The sequence below is a fragment of the Acanthochromis polyacanthus genome, chromosome 5, assembly GCF_021347895.1.
Source record: "Acanthochromis polyacanthus isolate Apoly-LR-REF ecotype Palm Island chromosome 5, KAUST_Apoly_ChrSc, whole genome shotgun sequence".
Classification (NCBI taxonomy): Eukaryota; Metazoa; Chordata; class Actinopteri; family Pomacentridae; genus Acanthochromis; species Acanthochromis polyacanthus.
Window position 1 is genome coordinate 8,949,609 of NC_067117.1, and position 17,880 is coordinate 8,967,488.

The following is a 17,880-nucleotide window of genomic DNA, read 5'->3' on the forward strand; positions in this document are numbered from 1 at the left end:
CGAGCTTACAGTTCACATATTATATGTTTTTACATCCACTGTTTGCACGCGAGAAAAAGTCTTTGAGGCAATCATATGACGGGTGTCAGCTCTTTATATCTATGCATTCCCAAATGACACCACACAGATTTACTGAGGGTTGATTTGGACAAAAAAAGAAACAAGCTTGCCAAAGTCAGACACTTTACCTTTCCAGTTGTATGTTCCTGGAGCCCCAAATAGAATGAAGTTGTTGTCTGGGGTGAAACTGACAGACAGGCCCTGCTGACAGAAACCAAACTGCTCGTGTCCCTGCGGCCGACCCTCACAGAACTTCCATTCCCCTCCATCCAGGTCATCTCGTTCAGTCAGGTCTTCACTCAGGACGTAGCAGCGCCCGATGGGATCCCGAGTCTCTGAAGGTTTACTGACACGTTGCCTCAGCTCATACAGGTGAGCACAGGTCTGGTGAGGGACATGGATGTCATGTCTAAACAGAATCATTCTCAATATTGTTGAGTCATGTGGAAAAATCTAATCTTCTTGCACCTAAATAAAATTGTAGCAGATGAACTAAAGCTGAAAATGTGTTCACACATGTCTAGATCAGCAGCCGAACATGATTTTTTTGTTATTCTACACATGAACCGACCGCACAGATGAATTTACACGATGTGTCTGATACTCACCACCACCTTCCCTCCAATCCCCTGACTCTTGACTGTAACTCCCAGCCACTGGTTGTCTTTGCTCTCTCTTTCCCATTTCACTGAGCGAAAACACAGAAGGAAATGCCGGTCGTGATGATTTCCATATTGTAAACCAATTAGGATTGAGGCCACAGTAAGCAAACAGCATTTTGTTAGGTAATGAGTTGTACAAATTACATTTCACTTTTGAATATTGCAGAGAAAATGTGTTTGAGTACTTTTTAATGACAAGCTTATGAAAGCAAAAATATGGTGGCATTCATAATTACTCATTATAATCAACCCAAAAAGGCTTTTTAAGGGAACATGTTGATGTTGCACAATATAATTCAAGAAAAGACAGGCTTTAAACATTTCTACTGTTGCACATACTAATGCTGTATTTAAGGATTCATTCTTAAAACTCTACATTAAAAAAAAAAACGCTCATTCTTTACCCTTAGGCTTTAAGTTAACATGTTGTGTGTAAAGTGTTGTTTTTCTTGGTAACAAAAACCAGCAGTTTTTTATTTGATATCCTGGAGGACACTGCAAATTTGTGAAACCAACATCAAATTTTCTTTACCCAAATTGCTCTTTCGTCCGCCAGTGAATTAACAAATCTTTTGACCTGTAAGATAAACTCACCATCTCCATCGATATCAACCCTCTCACAGTCGTACTCCTCCGGTGTGATCGGACACCTGAACAGGGCTCCTGGTCGACTGCCTCTTAACTTCCCCTGCCCTGCCGCCTGCGGTGCTCCTACCAAGATCCTAAAGGAAAATCAGACATCTAACTGTAATACCTGCTCCCAGCTATTGATTACACTTTGAAATGTATTCACAATAGTCCAAAATTTCAGTCACCATTTCTGTAAGGTACAAACACCACGCATTGTCAAGTTATCTTGATATACAGTGTGTTCATACCAGCTCTGTGAAATCTGTGTGTTTTTTGCAGCAGCATGCAGCAGCTATCACCCGTCATTCTTTTACTATCAAGGCAAGGAATAGTTTTATTCTCAGTGAGGTGGCTGCTGATATTTTGGGGCCAGTGTCAATGCCCTCTGCCTTATTAGGAGTGGCTGATTCAGGCTAGGATGCTATTTAAAAACCGAATGTTGAGCCACATTCCACCCAACACCATCAGCCATGGCACAAGCATGGAAGCGAGACGCGGGGAAACACAGGCAGACAAGAGAGAGTGGAGAGCAAAAGTGCAGCGTGTAAGAGAAACAAGAAAGAGAGAGATCCTAAATTGGGTGCAACAACTGAAGCATTTGCCTATACCTTAATTTTATTTATAACAATGATGCTAGCAATTAAGATGCTTGGCTCAGCTACGCGCTTACATACTGTACTGTAAAGCCTGTGCAGAGAGCTCCCACTACGAGTTATCCTCATATCTTCCATGCCATGTACACACTCAAATTAGAGCTATCTCTTTGGCTGGGAAGTATTTAACCTATAAATACAATCTAACAAGCTCAAAGTACAGCATGAACCATGCAGAAGAAGTGAGCGGTCGTCTGGGTGTTCAGAGTGAAGCAGCCATAACAAAAGGGTTGGACGCACAGCAGCTCCTCTGTACTGCCGTGCTGAATAATTGAGGTTATTATCTTTGATACAGTGCATTGAGTACATTTTGATATTACTGGCTCCACTCTATTCTTGGTAATGCAACTGGATCAAATGTGAATCATCTCTTTCTAGATTTTCAGGAACACACACGGGTGACAGCGGGCATGCAGACACAAAGCAACAAAGCAAAAAAGCTCGTTGAATTCTTATTTATCTGCTATGTTACCGACTTCTTTCTTGTTAAATAGTCCACATGTGTAGAGCGATGTAACCTATAAGCTACAGCTGTTGTATAAAGCTGTTGCCATATTGTTTAACTGATATTTGTGCTCTTAAAGGAGGTGGTGATCACCTGTGCAAGCTGGCAAAAAGTCATATCTGTACTACCAGCCCGATCTCACGAGGATTCGTGTTGGTACTACATATGCAGATGGTGCTATATTGTTAGCATTCCTAGCTTAGAGTAGGTTACAGCTTTCATACATACAGTGCTTTAATATCTCAACAAATGTCTACTGCCAGACTGATAACCCAATTTTTCTGATGCACTCTTCTTTTCCACTATGTAGGGCCAATATGATGGAAATACTGGATTGAAACATTTGTTTTGATCAGCCAAACACTTCATCATTTCTGGTAGATGGATCGTATTGCAGTGGGGCTAAATCAAGAGTAGCGCATGGGCTACAAATGGGGTTAGTGCAAATTGTAGTCTGCTAGCATTGTTTACATTTTAGTTTGTTGCCCTAATGCAGCAATAGCACTGCAAGAGTACAGCACACAGTAGCGCCATGCTAATCTTATAAGCAGCAGTTAGGGGCACGTTGGTTTGGTGATGACTGATCAGCATCATGCAGCCACTAGTCACTACAGCAGCAGGCCTGCATCCTGACTCTGATATATTTCTGTTATTCTTTCATCCAGGCTAAGTGTATCAGACACATTCACACTGAGATCTGTGATGGACTGAATAACTGAAGTAAGAGCTGAAATCGTCTACCATAGTAAAAAACACTGCAGTCAATTCTTAATGTATCAAACACTCTTTTCCGGGTGATATTTTATTAATAATACATATTATTCAGTATGATTAAAAATATATATTATAGGTTAGGAACAATGAATCAGGAAATCATGAAGGACTCCTGTTTCACTGCCACTGCAACATCCAATACATGGGCAATATTTCATCTTCATGTGCAGTATTAGAATTTAAATTGTACTTTTATTTATTACCCTGGTTAAGCAAATGTATGTCTTTTTCACACAGTGCTTTGTTTACACTTAGCTTTACACAATATTTGTTATGCTTCTGATACTAATAGCATTTTTTATTTAGAATTTCTCAGATTTAGATTTATATATTTATTTTGTTACTCTCTGTTATTGTTGCTGCATGTCAAATTCCTTGTGTGTGCGAACTCACTTGCCATTAAAGGCTTTTGTGATTCCGATTCTGATAAATACATCAGTTGATGTGGTAATTAGTCATTTTGCCAACATGCAGGGGACGCCAGTTTAATAACCTCAGTCTGAAAAGCAACTAGTAACTGCACCACTTTGACAGCTCCAATGAAAGTTTTAGTTCCCTCTGAAATGTAGATTAATATACAAAGCAGCGTCAAAGGAAAATATCCAAGTAAAAAACAAGTACCTCAAGTACTTTTCCTCCACTGATTAAGACACACAAACTGCCACTGAAGCCACCCAGGCTGCCAGACGGCTCTACTTTCTATTTTCTGCTGCTGCCTTCTCTCTCCTGACAAATCCTCTTGTTGAGGTGCAGCTGTGCGAGCCTAAGGAATGATTCCTCTCATCTTAAAGAGCCAAAACCTGGTGACCCACAGGAATAAACAACTAAGCAGTGTTATGCTAATGCAAACTCATGTTTACCAAAGCAGATTTAGTTGAGAGGAATAGTACATCACTGATAAAACTGATAAGATCCAATCCCTAAAATAGCCCCATATTCCAGGAGGCTCTGGTTAATGTTTAGGAGTTAAGGTGATACGGCTCCTTCCCCCTGTATGTGCAGATACACGGGCAGGTGTTGGGGTGTAAACCTGGGAGGTCTGGTTATCTGTTACAGGACCATTATTTGGACAAGAGACTGGGATGGCTCCCAACATGTCTGTTTCCAAAATCTGTAGGACCCTGCCAGACTGAATTAATTCATCTAGTAGAAAACATCACTGAATCCATAAGATACTGTATATCCAGGCAAACAACTGTTAAAGCAGGTTTTCTTGGGTTTCAATTATATTTTGTTCAATTTAGAATCAATTGCTACCAATACTACTGACCTGCAGTCGCATATTATATGATATTATAACGTCCCTTGGTCATAATGTAGGAAAATATTTCATACTGGAGCTGAAATGATTTGCTGACTGTGCAGTTAGTTAGTTGAAAGATTGAAGATTAACTTAATTGTAATTGAATTTTTGGTTTATTTTAAGGAAAAATACTAATATGCATACACTAGTTACACCTTCTTGTTATGAGGATTTTCCGTTTGTCTTTATCTTGTTCATAGCCAATTAAAAATGTTTGGGTTTGGTCAAAGAAAGCAAACCACCTGAAAATGTTGTTAAATGGTTCATCAATAAAACAACGAGCAAGTGAAAATAATCATTAGTGTCAGCCCTGTTTAGGCCATTTACGTGTAAAGTTTCCTTAATCTCCCCTAATTTGTTTGAAAATCTTAGTTTTTTATAAATGTCCATGGCCTTGCAGCCATTAACAATCCTCACAACTCTAAAGCTTCTAATGTGAATACTGATACTAGAATGGGTTTGCTGTAATGATCCTTTGTGTTCATACTTGCCATTAAGAGATCTCCTTCTCAAAGCACTTTGAATGTTAATGATGGCAGACAAATTTACAATTTTCATTCTACGCAAAAATGTACTAAAATTGTATTTGAAGACACAGTAATATGAAACTTCAATCAGTAAATCAAAAAAATCATTAGATTTCTTCTAACGTTACAAAGACGGTAACAAAGAGGGAATTTTATAAGGACTATAACCATGAAAGATACCATTTAATGTACTTACCCCTGACTAGTGAAGCCTTAGTTTAGTTTGAGATAAACTTTGAACTATACTTTCTCCCATCAGTCACACTGAAGCATGCTGGGAATGTGATCTTTCAACATCCAGTATGAACAGGAGGAAGAGAAATTTGTTCAAGTACCTTTTCTTGTAGATTAGCCTTCAAACTTTGAAAAAGTGTAAATCTATCCTCTACAACTGGAAAGTACCCAGCATACAGACAGGCACACGTCTCAAATTTGACACAGATAAATTGTCACAGCTGAGTAATACTTTCATTTATTTGCCCTTTACCCACTTCTTAGCCCACTTCATTGTTCAGGATTGACTCATATGATTATGAGCTCCAAGCTCGTCTTTCAGTAAATCCACATTTGGCATTGTGTGTCTGCATGCGTGTGTGGCGTGTAATGTGAGTGTTTGTGCATGACGTTCCTTCTACACACTGACCCTACAGAAGATATCAGGGTGTTGAGTGTGACGGTGACGCTGTCTAGTGGAAAACCCACATGAACCCAGACGCCACAGAGCCTGCACCAGCATGCACAGATATGTGTGTGTGTTTGTGTGAATTACATGCCAGGTTGAACACACAGATTAGATAGAGCACCTGAGCTCTGTCTGCATCAGGGAACCCCGAATAAAACACATCCACAGACACGCTGGGGGCTGAACTATGCCAATAGCAGCATGCTAACATGATCACGATGGAAATGTTAAGAAACTGATGAAAAGTAAGGAGAAGGTTTTAATTTTCTCAATCTCAGATTAGCTTTTTAGCAGTGTTGCTGAGGCTGATGGGAGTGATGTTGATATCATCTGGGATACGTTGCATGTTCAAAGAAAATTTCCTGAAAGTGCATCCATTGTTAGTTGATACATGTCAGTCTGGAGCTAAGTAGTGAACCTACCAATAGACTGACTGGCATTGCTATACCTGCAGGCTTGACTACAGAGCAAAAGAAAGAAAGAAAGAAAGAAAGAAAGAAAGAAAGAAAGAAAGAAAGAAAGAAAGAAAGAAAGAAAAGTATAACCATGAAAAAAAACTTGCACTGATTACAAATATGGACAACTATCATTAATACTTGAAAAATAGCACTGAAATGGTAATGGAGAAGACCAAACCGTTACGCCATCAATCATTGCACCAATCTAAGAGAAACTATTCATTGTATAAAGAGGGAAGACGAAGGAATACACAACATGAACATCCCTGTGGTCTTCTTATGCCATCTGTCTCTCACACAGATGTTTAGCTCCTGTTTGCAGGTGTACATTTTGCATGTGAAGAAACAGATTTTTTACCACTCAGCCGCTGTCAGCGACAAAAAACAAAGGCAAAGCTGTTAAAGTACGATGCCAGAATCTGTGAAATTCATATTCCTCTGCTTTGATTTGTGTTTTATGACTTCCCCTTTTCCCTCCACGGGCATCACTCTGGTTTTTCTAGTTGATCATCACAAAAACAACACAGACGCTCATTGCACTGCGCTCGTACCCATGTGCGCTCTGAAGGGGAGCATGTGCACTGACCCCAACACTCTCTCCTGTCCACCCCTCCCCCATCCTCCCCTCTGCACCTCCCCATGGGTACACACAATTTATAATACAATTTCATCCCCACTCACTCCTCCCCCACTTTCAGGAGTCACATCTCTGCATGCATACAGCCTCAAATACAGGCAGTGAGAAGAAAACTGGACAGTAATGTGATCGAGATGAAGAAATGCATCACATGTGAGAATACTATTCAGACCGGTTTTTCTACTTAGGACATTGTTTTCTGTCGCAGGATCACATGCTCCTCCATGGGTTGACAACATTCCAAAAATCTAATATTTCATACGTTCAAAAGAATCAGCTGATGATGTAAAAATGAGGCTGCAGTTTCTTCGCTACTAGAAAAATACTGGAGAGGCAGTAGCGGCATGCCCATCTGTGAACACATCAACTGCACAGTCAAACAAAATGCACAAACATCTGCTGAAAGGTATTTTGTCATCGCAAGAGAATCCCTCCGCTCTGCTTGGTTTGTTTACGGAGAGAAAGTACTGGCACTAAAAAAGGAGAGAAGCAGCAGAAAAATGACAAGAGAGAGAAAAGACTGGAAAACACTTCAGACGCTAATGAGGCAGCCACACAATCTCTGTTCTGTAAGAGGGCCTCAGCGTGACTCCACATCATCGAAGCAATCTGCCGAAGGGGACGGGAGCTTTTACACAGTTGTAGTTTCAATGTGAAGATCCACTTAGAGAGGAAATTTTAAAAAATGTCTCTTTTTAAACCCAACCCTACCTCGGAATGTTGCAGCCACGGGATTTTATACAGTTTGTGAGACGCCCTAAACATTTCCATTATTTAGTTTCATGACCGTCGCTGCTGGTGCCTCCTCGTCTGTGCGCCTGTAACATCTGCCCATCACAGATCAGTGCGAGGCTGTTGCTCTATAGACCGTGGCTCTACAGGAGCATTGAGGGGGCCAGAGGCTTTTTAGACCTTCTGTTGTTGTCCTGGGGCAAGACTGTGACCTCTGACCTGGGCACACACACACACACACATGCTTTCACACACATACAAGGAAAACATGTGCAAGCATGTGGACATTAATAGAGGCATGAGCAGCTAGAATATTTATTCACAAACTCACACACGCATGTGCAGCAGGCAACAGAAAGCCGTGCAGCAGCTGTGTAAACTATAGAAGGACACACTGACTGCAGCCAGTCTGAGACAGTCAGTCTAGTAAGACTAAACGGCCAATATCAGGAAAAAAAAAAAAAGCTGATTTGACACCTGGCTCTAGTTGCTTCTCTCTGTTTTGAGAATACGACAGCTGAGAATGAGGTGACAGAGCCGTGAATCATTATGTTTTTAACATCTCAACTCTCACACTCTGGTCAAAAGAGAAAAGGGTTGGACAACTCATGACAAGGTGCAAAGAGAGAGACAGAAACAGCTGCTGGTTCCTGCAAGAAACCCCTCTGGGATATTGTGGTTCACTGCCCACGGATGTGACTCAACTTGACTCAGCTTAAACGATTTGTTAATGAGCATCAAATCTTCATGTTTTAATTTTAAATTAAAATAAATAAATTTTGCATGGATTCATATGACTTCAGCACAGCAGAGAAAGTAGATTTGAAGCAGAAGGAGGCTGTTTGCTGTCTCTGAGGACAGTGGAAACCTCATCCTCACTGTACATGCATCTTTAACAACCCCCCAAGCTCACCACCTGCCCCACTGATCAATAAGGGAACGGACACTTTGAGGCATAGATGGGGTAATGATTGGCCCTCAGGTCCAAAGTGTAAAGAGGACACAACCCCGACACCATCCCTTCCCTGTTCCTTTTTATCTCCTCTTTTCTGCTCCTCCTTATCTGTTCATCCATCTATTGATCTGTCTATCCCTATACTTATCTACTTGGGGTCTCAGATTCCACCTCTATTTTAAGACTTTCCTCCTTCCCTTTTCTTTTCTTAAATGTTTTTCCTTAAAGCAGTTTATTGGTAGTTAAGGCCATGTACATTAGTGGTCTGTCCATTTATTCATCTATTTTCTGGGAGATGTTTATGCAGAGTACAATCAGTGACAAACAGGGAAAACACCCCGGATAGATCAGCAGTCTATCACACAGGCAAACACATTCATTCAATGACACCTTTAATCAGCTTTAAGTTTCCAGGTCACCTTTGTGTTTTGTCCTACAAGAAACTAATCACTTGCATGATTTCACCGTGTTCTTTGTGTTTCTGTATGTGGGTGTAAATTACAGAAAATAAATTGGTTGGCTGTTAATTGCTGCTTTACAATTCACAGTGTTTTCACTGCTCTACAGCTTACATATTAATAGGATGAGGAAAAAAACTACTGGTGCCTCATTTCAAGCAAAAAGCTAAGACATATTACAGATAACAACCATGCTGCCTTTATTGTTGTTCTCACTAGTGTTAAAATATCCATCCATGTTGACTCTAGTTAGGTGAAAGAAGCTCTAACACTGGTATAAACTGAAGTCATAAAATGAGTGCGGCTTTTCCTAACTTCTTTGAAACTGCCAGATTCAAAGTCTTTTTTACTAAATCGAGCTGCACTTTTAAAACTTTCCAAGTTCTTAACTACTGACTTCAGCAATGTGCATAGCCGCTGCAGCACCACTGAACATAATAAATCCATACATTGAACATCAGTGAAAACTTTGTACATCTGTATCACTTAGTTTTGTTTTTTAAAAAGATGTTTTTCACAGTTGATAGTCATGTAATGAGTAATTAAAGGAACTCCATTTAATTTAGCAAAAGTTATTGGCATAGTGTTTTGTAATTTCAGGGACAGTGCTTTACTCCATTTTAAATATAACTCAATTTAAATTCTTAAGGAAAATCAAATTTAGATGAATTGGTTCACATCATATTATCAGGTAATATATTAGCATGCTGACATTAATTACACAGCAGATAAACTCTGCAGTGCTTTAATATGAATATAGCAACTAGCATAAGTGGTGAAACAATATAGTATTACATGAACTCCCTATTTAATAATATTATATTTGAACTTCTGTATGTGTGACCTCACACAAACAATGAGCTTATTTATTTAAATCTTATGCAAGAGGCCAACAGGGATGACACATGCTCAGATTCATATCAACCATCTCAACTCATACCGTTTTGAGGAAATTAGAAAAGATGCGACCATGATAATGCACAGGACATCTATTGAAAGAACTGTAATGTGACAATTTGTATCCAAACACCATCCTGGACAATCAAACGCAAAATCTCTTTCAGTAAATGCAAACAAAAAGCTCCATCTCCCTTGCAATTTCCTGTCAGCTTTTCATTGCGTCTTTCTGCACACAGTTCAGTATCAGTTCCCACTTGCTGCCATCAGCTAATTGATTAAACTGCATCTTTATCAGAGTCAAGCTAAGTGCCTCCATGCGTGCACACACACACACACACACACACACACACACACACACACACACACACACACACACACACACACACACACACACACACACACACACACACAAAAGCGTGGACACACACATACACATACATAATCAAAAGGGAGACATGCAATGATTTATTCATCCCTCAAGCTCATATTCCCTCTAGACCTTCTACACCTCCCCCATAGATCATATGGCATTCAGAAGCAATCCAGAGTCAACTCAAGGTAATGTTGCCTTTTCATAGAAGAGCATGGAAGGTAAACCTAGAGCTAGAGTCAAACATGACTCATCAACACCAAAGACAACAGTTAGAAATGCATGCAAAATCAGAAAAGGCCAGAAAACTTCGTGTGGATGCAGAATCAGCTTTTGCTCATCCAACACTGCCAAACTGCGCATTTTCTCTGCACCTCCATCACATCTAAGTTGCGCGGTTCCTCCTGACTCTGCAGATTTTCCCTCTGCATTCAGTGAACACGTGGTCCGCAAAGTAATATTCCTGAAAGCTCTCGGCCAGGCAACGCCGCTTCCTACTGAGCTTTTGTCCAGGTCTGGGCAGCCCAGTAAAGGAATGGGAGAATGCTAAATAGACAGAGAGTAAGTGCGAGGTAGAAAAAGGCATTAATCATGTGTGTGTGTGTGTCCCAGACTGTAAAGCCCATGCCATATACCCTTTGCTCTTTCGGATCCCTCATATAAATAAACATCGCAACAGTTCCTACATTTACGAGGCTTTCACATGAATGGCCTCTCAGAGATTTCGCAAGAAAGTTACTGTGGGACAAACTGCAAAGGGGCGAGAGAAAGAGTGAGCAGGAGTAAAATCATGAATTGAATTAGGGAGGGGAAAAGGGGGAAGGTTCATTCTCAACTCTTAAGCTGGGGGTGAAAAAGCAGCTTTTATTTGGCTATTGTAATGTAAATGAGCACCCAGAAATTCTTCTTTGTGTTATGAACGTGCGAAGCAGTTCTGCTGAACCTCATTTAAAGCCATTTATATGAGTGCTATTCAAAGTAAATAGCAGTAAAATGTACAGCATTGTGAATTTTTACAATATAACAACAAAATCAAAGTTGACACTGAGAAAAACACATGTATTGACATATTTGGTACAATTCCTTGCAGAAAGTTGGACACAGTTTTAAAGATACAGCCATCCTTCTTGCATGCTAAATGTGAAGTCTGTGCTGTAGCTTAGCATCAGCACTGGAAATGGCTAGCTTGGCCTTGGGACTATAAGCCCTAATAGAATTTATTAATGAACAAATTATATCACCTTCCCATAAAATATCCCTGCATATTGCAAGCATAAAATAAATTTATTATGTGCCTTTTTTGTTTTACACAGTAGGGGATAATTCCAGTTTTTGTGCTCATCAAGCTAACCAGCAGTATTAAGTCTTCCTCCCTTCCTTCCTCCCTTCCTCCCTCCTCAGAATCCATCCATCCATCCATTCTCTATACACCACTTTATCCTCACTAGGGTCGCAGGGGGTGCTGGAGTCTATCCCAGCTGACTCAGGTGAAGGCAGAGGACACCCTGGGCAGGTCGCCAGTCTGTAGCAGGGCTACATATACAGACAAACAATCACACTCACATTCACACCTACGGGCAATTTAGAGTAATCAATTAACCTCAGCATATTTTTGGGCTGTGGGAGGAAGCCGGAGTACCCGGAGAAAACCCACGCATGCACAGGGAGAACATGCAAACTCCATGCAGAAAGATCCCAGGTCCAGGCCGGGATTTGAACCGGGGATCTTCTTGCTGCAAGGCGAAGTGCTAACCACTACGACACTGTGCAGCCCTCCCTCTTCGGAATGAAGTTTGTAAATGTATTACCCAACCATGCAAAGAAATACAACCTCCTAACATGAACAGCAGAGATTCTTCACTTTTGCGTTTGACTTGTTTTGCTATCTCTGTAGCTTTAGTCCTCTCAAAATCACCTCCATGCTCTAGTCGAGTTATTTAAGCTGTGTTAATCAAGCCTCCAGTTCAATGAGAGGATTTGTTCAGCCTCAAAAAGCTCTGCTTTGGATTCATACTCAGCCACTGAAACCAAACTCCAGACAAGATGTCTAGGACTATATTGGCTACCTGTGGCCCCCCTGGCAGTGAGGCTGAGTGTTCCTGCTCGCAAAGGCACCAAAGCAAGTCTACATATAAACATGAACCTCACTGCAACCCGAGACTTTTCTACTTTCCCTTTGACAGCAATGCAACACAGCCAATTCTCGGCCTACTGAATCAACATCCTGACAGTAGGATCAATCAGAGTCTAACAATACTGTCAGGGATGTGTGGGTGACAGGGTTTGGAAAAAAAAAGATTGATTGAAATGTATTCATTTCCCAAAGAAAGGGTGTTCAGAAAAGGGAATTACTTCTGTAAATTGAAATGCGAAAGGGGGCCACTGAGTTTGAACAGAGATATCGCTAGATGTGTCTTTCAAGGCCAGCTACAGATCCCTCAGCACAAAACAATAATGGATGATTTGTGACCAGAGCGGAGCAGTAAAGCAGAACTGCCTTCCCCGCCACATTTGTTAAAGCACTCCGAAACAGCAAGAAATCCTTACAATGAGTTACGAGGCAGAGATTAACTTAAAGAGAAGACGGAAAGTGTAAATCTGGATGCTTTCCATTTGGGCCTAGTGGTGGGTACAGTATGATTTACATGCCTGATGCTGTTAGCTAAACATGTGCAGAAAGATTACTGCTATATCATGCTGTCATGGGTTTATTCTAAGTATACTGATATATGACACTAAAGCTTTGCTGTATGTAGAATCAGTAAATTCTGAATATGCTATAGAACATGAGCAGTAAGGAAACAGTTCAGTGTGTGATTCTCATATGGCTGACTTTGTGGACAACGAGACACATTGGATTGCTTGCCATCAATTAAGAATTGACATTTATTTACATCTCAAGGTGAATTATAATCACTTCAGTGAGCCCTGAAATTGTAATGTAGTGGTCCAAATTATTTGACTTTTAGTGTTTTAAGTTCATGTCTCCATCATGCACCTGCACAGCATATCTCCCTACCTTAGTACCATATTTTTCCTTACCATCTGTTCTCTTTTAAATGCTGAGATGTACATATATATATATATATATATATATATATATAAATATACACACACACACACACACACACACACACACACACACACACACATATATATATATATATATATATATATACCATAATATTGGGTTTGGATTATCTGGAATTTATTTATTTTTGTTGTTGGTTGACTTACTAGAATGTAAAAACATGCAGTAGCCGTATTCAGCCACATTAGCGGTGTGGGGATTAAGCTCAGGGGGCTTCCTGTCTTCACCAGGCAGTAAACTATTAGCAGAAGTACTTCTCATGGCATTATAAATAGCAGGCACATACATAACTCAGACTCAAATACCCCCACATCCCATCCTCTGTCTGGCATCAGCAGCAATAAGCCCACTAAGTTCAGTTTGGGGCTTCTTCTTCAGGGCGATGAACAAAGAAAATATTGCAGATGTACAGAAGCCAAGGATGCCAGATCAACACTCTTATCCATCTCTGAGTGTTGGCATACTTTTACTTCCTCCAGACCAGGATCTCCTTACAACACATCAGTCAATATGACATCACCGTGTCACATGGTTTGACCTTTGCCTTGACCTTTGCTGCCACACTGAAAATTAACTGTGAAGTTTGGGGCAGTCGTACTGAATAGACCATGTAAAACTGTACAAAAAGACAGTCAGCAGCATATTAAGTCACGTTTCTAACTCCAACATTGTGTAACCCAGCCTCTACAGAAACACACTGGTTTTCTCTGATGCTTTAAGAATCCACTTGGTTGTTGTGCTTCCAGTAAACTGTAAACCCCAAAGCTATAGTGAGCATATACAAAGATGACAGCATGACTAAGCTGATCTCTATGACCACTTGTGCATTACAGGTTGTGTGATTCAACTATGAGTGAGCACAGAATGGAGCATCAAAGCAGCAATATCATTTTCACAATTGAATCAGGTGGCATAACACACAATGACCGTGAAACAGTAAAGCCACAGGCGAAAGTAACCTAAACCTTCAAAATACAAAGACAAAGTGAGTCAGTAGCATTTAATTACAGTAAGCCTCATGCAGACATGTTCAAGCCAGTATATCAGAAGGGCAGAAATTTTAATAGCAGCATATTGGAAACTCCCAGATATGAAGTGCAAAAACACAGAGGGCACCGTCATAAAGCTTAATGGAAATGTATTATTCAGACAGGAAGGATAATTGCTGTGTTGCTATCTGAATAATACATTTGTATGACTGAAAGTGCAGTAACGTAAACTCAAAATGTTTCAAACTCATACAGTGAACGACAGAATCAGTTGTTTCAGTCCGAAGTCCAAAGCAAGTCTGCATTCACATGCCCAACTATGACAACAAAGACTGTCAGTGTTGCTTGTTTTGTGTATTTTTATTCAACCATCGTGACCAAAGCACTTATTTTAACCCAAATCACAATTTCTCCTGAAACCAGCCAAGCAATTTTTGTGCCACACTAATTAAAACTCAACTTAAATTGACTGCGAAATGGTTTTGAAAGGCTGAGAGAAATGATGTTTTTACAGATTACAAATTGTAGATTATGTTGTATAGAGCATGAGCAAACAAATTTTGTTATTTAATTTGATAAGATTTGATGGAATTTAGGTCTTGTGGGGCCTGGTAGGAGTTTTCCTTCGACACTAGTAGCTATTTCATATGTATTTAGTGTCTTTTGGACTCAAAATATTTAATTTTGAACTTTTCAAGTAAAAAATTAGTGGAAAAATAGAGGAATTAATTTTTATCCAGTAGAATTTTATGCTTGCCTAAAGATGCCCTGTTTAAAAATGTGTAAAAGCTTGTGTATCATAATTAACTTACAAAAATATTGTCTGAATCTGCAGTTCCATAGTGTGTTTTTAGGCTATTGTTCAACTGTCATGTGCTTAATGTTACTCTTTTGGTGTGTAAAAAGTTACAGCACACCACCTGCCCAGCACCAAACAACAGACAGACACAAAATTACTCATCAACTTTATGATATAATACCGTCAAGGCTTGTTTCTGTTGCACAAAAGTGGCAAAAATAATCCATTATTGCAGATTTAAGTACTGCATGTTTCTTTGATGAAAATCTGCAATGTCTCGGACTAAACATTTTAAACGCTGTAGGGTTTTCTGAAAAACGACATGGTCACAAGGCTGAAAATAGGACCAAAATGAAGCAAATAAGAAAAAAGATTAGTTTGTTCAGTTTGGTCTCTGCTCAAATGACTGGGATTCATGATCTCAGTACTGCTGAAGGAAAGTCATCCAGCCAGACTCAGATCACATCAGGGATGAAATCACCAACAAACATAAAGTAATTGTGATGTCACGGCATACTGGCAGCCGCATTATTCATGCCACTCTCTTCCAGTAGATGCATCACCACATCAGCACATCAGGTCACACTTTTATTGACTGTCTTCTGGCACTAACATCACTGACGGACACTTTCTCCAGATTCGTCTCTCTTGTTCGCTCAGGTCACAGCAGTAAGAAGTACAATAACTTTATTCCCAGGGTCAATTTTTAAAATAAATTCCAGGAAGCCTGCAAGGCAGCGGGTAAGTTTTTAGACCGGGTGACACGACTCTGATGTCATTCCCCCGGTCTTACCAGGCGACAGGATGACTCCAGCCTGGGTAAACTGAGGAGTCGCCAGTTAAATCTGGAGCTCCAAAACAGGAGCTTATTGTAAGTTAATTCCCTCATCCTAAAACTTTTAAAATGTATTTCCACTTATATTGCTGATTAATGTAGCATTTGTAATCGTAAAAATAACTCTGAGTTACTTTGTCCACTTTATGCTGCTTTATAATTCTATTCTACTGCATGTCAGAGGGAAATGGGAAACTCTGCTCTCTTTGTTTGACAGCTGCAGTTACTAGCTAGACTGCAGACTATATAGAAATATATATGTTTATATGTTAAATTAAGCTAGCCAGGTAAGTTTTTAACACTACAGCAACAAAATACATGATCAACCCAAAAGTACAATACAAGCTCTAATAATCTACAGTATAAAACATTCAGTTTTACTTCTGACATTGTAATAATCTAAAAACAAGACTTTCACATTGTAATTCTGCTGTGTAAGCAAATGATCTCAACACTTATTTCATCACTAGACATAGTACAGTACCGTGCAAACAGTCTCGCAGTTGTTAATGTATAGAGACACCAAGAGAATTTGTAGTGGAAAATTAGGTACATTAGCTATAGGCTAATGGGGAAAACTCCTGAATACTATCTACTCCATATTCAGGGGAAAGATCTGTATTCTTCCCTCAGTATTAATCACAAAGCTTCAGGAGAGCTACATTAATTAATCCTCCTATTTACAGCCCTACAACCAGCATTTACAAAGACTTACAAGCAGACCTGTTGTTATCATCTATGTATGATTTATGGGGGACGGGAACAGGGCTTATGATTGCTCCGGTCACACTGAAAGACGCATCAAAACAGCTGCTGACAAACAGCAGATCAGAGAACAAACATAGACAAGCAAACACACATGCAACACTTCTCTGTGAACACACTGAAGGACACCTCACTACCAAGACTCCAGTCCAGGATCTTCAGCATCATACATAAACTGCTACACGAAAACCACTTTAAGAAGCATTTTCTTCCTTTCAGAGAAATCAAACGCTGCCTGCTGATTTAGCGACCACTCTCATTCCACTCTGCATGTACTGTAAACCCTTGTCTCTGAACACGGACCTAGAAACATGCTGAAACTCCTGGCAGTGATTTGGCAAATCTGAGTTGCAACACAGAAATGCTGACTGTATAGTGGCCATAAAACTCCTATTTCAGCTTTTGAGAGCACCTAAATGATCATCCATGACAGAGGAAGCATTTTGCATGAGGAGCAGGTGCAGATCCAAGATATCGCACATTTAAACCGAGTCAAACACACACACAGGACACACAGGACAAGCTCACTGCCGCATTCTCTCACTCACCAGCTCTGAGGGTCTGGGGTAAGCTGCTGGTGAAGTGCAAGAGAGAAGCCAAAAAAGGTGCCCTGGTCTCCCAACTTGTGCAGCGTGTGGGTAGTATCCAGGTTAAAGCCCCGGACTTGACACAAGAGGGTCAACAGAGCCCAGATCAAGGTAGTCCACCGATGAGAGGGGCGAGATGAGGGGGAAGCAGTGTTCCCATGTCCCACCGGGTCTGCCATAGCAGGGAGCAGGTCCTTTAGCAGAGCAAGTTCAGTTCAAGAAGAGCACAGGGGACGATTCCTTTTATGACTCCCAGAGAGCCAAAAGAGGCAGAAAAGAGGCAAATCCTGTGTAAGTGCTCGTCTCCTGTTCCTCTCCTCTGTGGATGCCTCCCTTGTTCCCAGTCCTCTTTCTGCCTCGCTCTGCTGTGCTCTCAACTCCGTTTGCTGCTGTCAGTCTGAAGAGCAGGCTGCTACTACTAAGTGTGTGAGTGTGTGTGTGTGTGCAAGTGTGTTTCTCTCAATGCATGTGCGCCTCCCCCTCCTCTATGCTCAGAGGGAGACAGAGG

General features: G+C 40.5%; 1 protein-coding gene across 2 annotated transcripts in view; it reads right to left on the reverse strand.

Annotated features, from left to right (window-relative positions):
- The window catches only part of itga7 (integrin, alpha 7), a 36,955-nt gene extending 19,075 nt beyond the window's left edge, over positions 1-17,880 (reverse strand). For both annotated transcript variants that reach the window (XM_022192254.2, XM_051948566.1), the window contains exons 1-4: positions 17,334-17,880; positions 1,317-1,444; positions 669-748; positions 189-444 (exon numbers count right to left, since the gene is read on the reverse strand). In XM_022192254.2, coding sequence (XP_022047946.1) covers positions 189-444; positions 669-748; positions 1,317-1,444; positions 17,334-17,551 — 682 coding nt within the window. In that variant the 5' untranslated portion in view covers positions 17,552-17,880. The remainder of the gene's footprint in view (positions 1-188; positions 445-668; positions 749-1,316; positions 1,445-17,333) is intronic.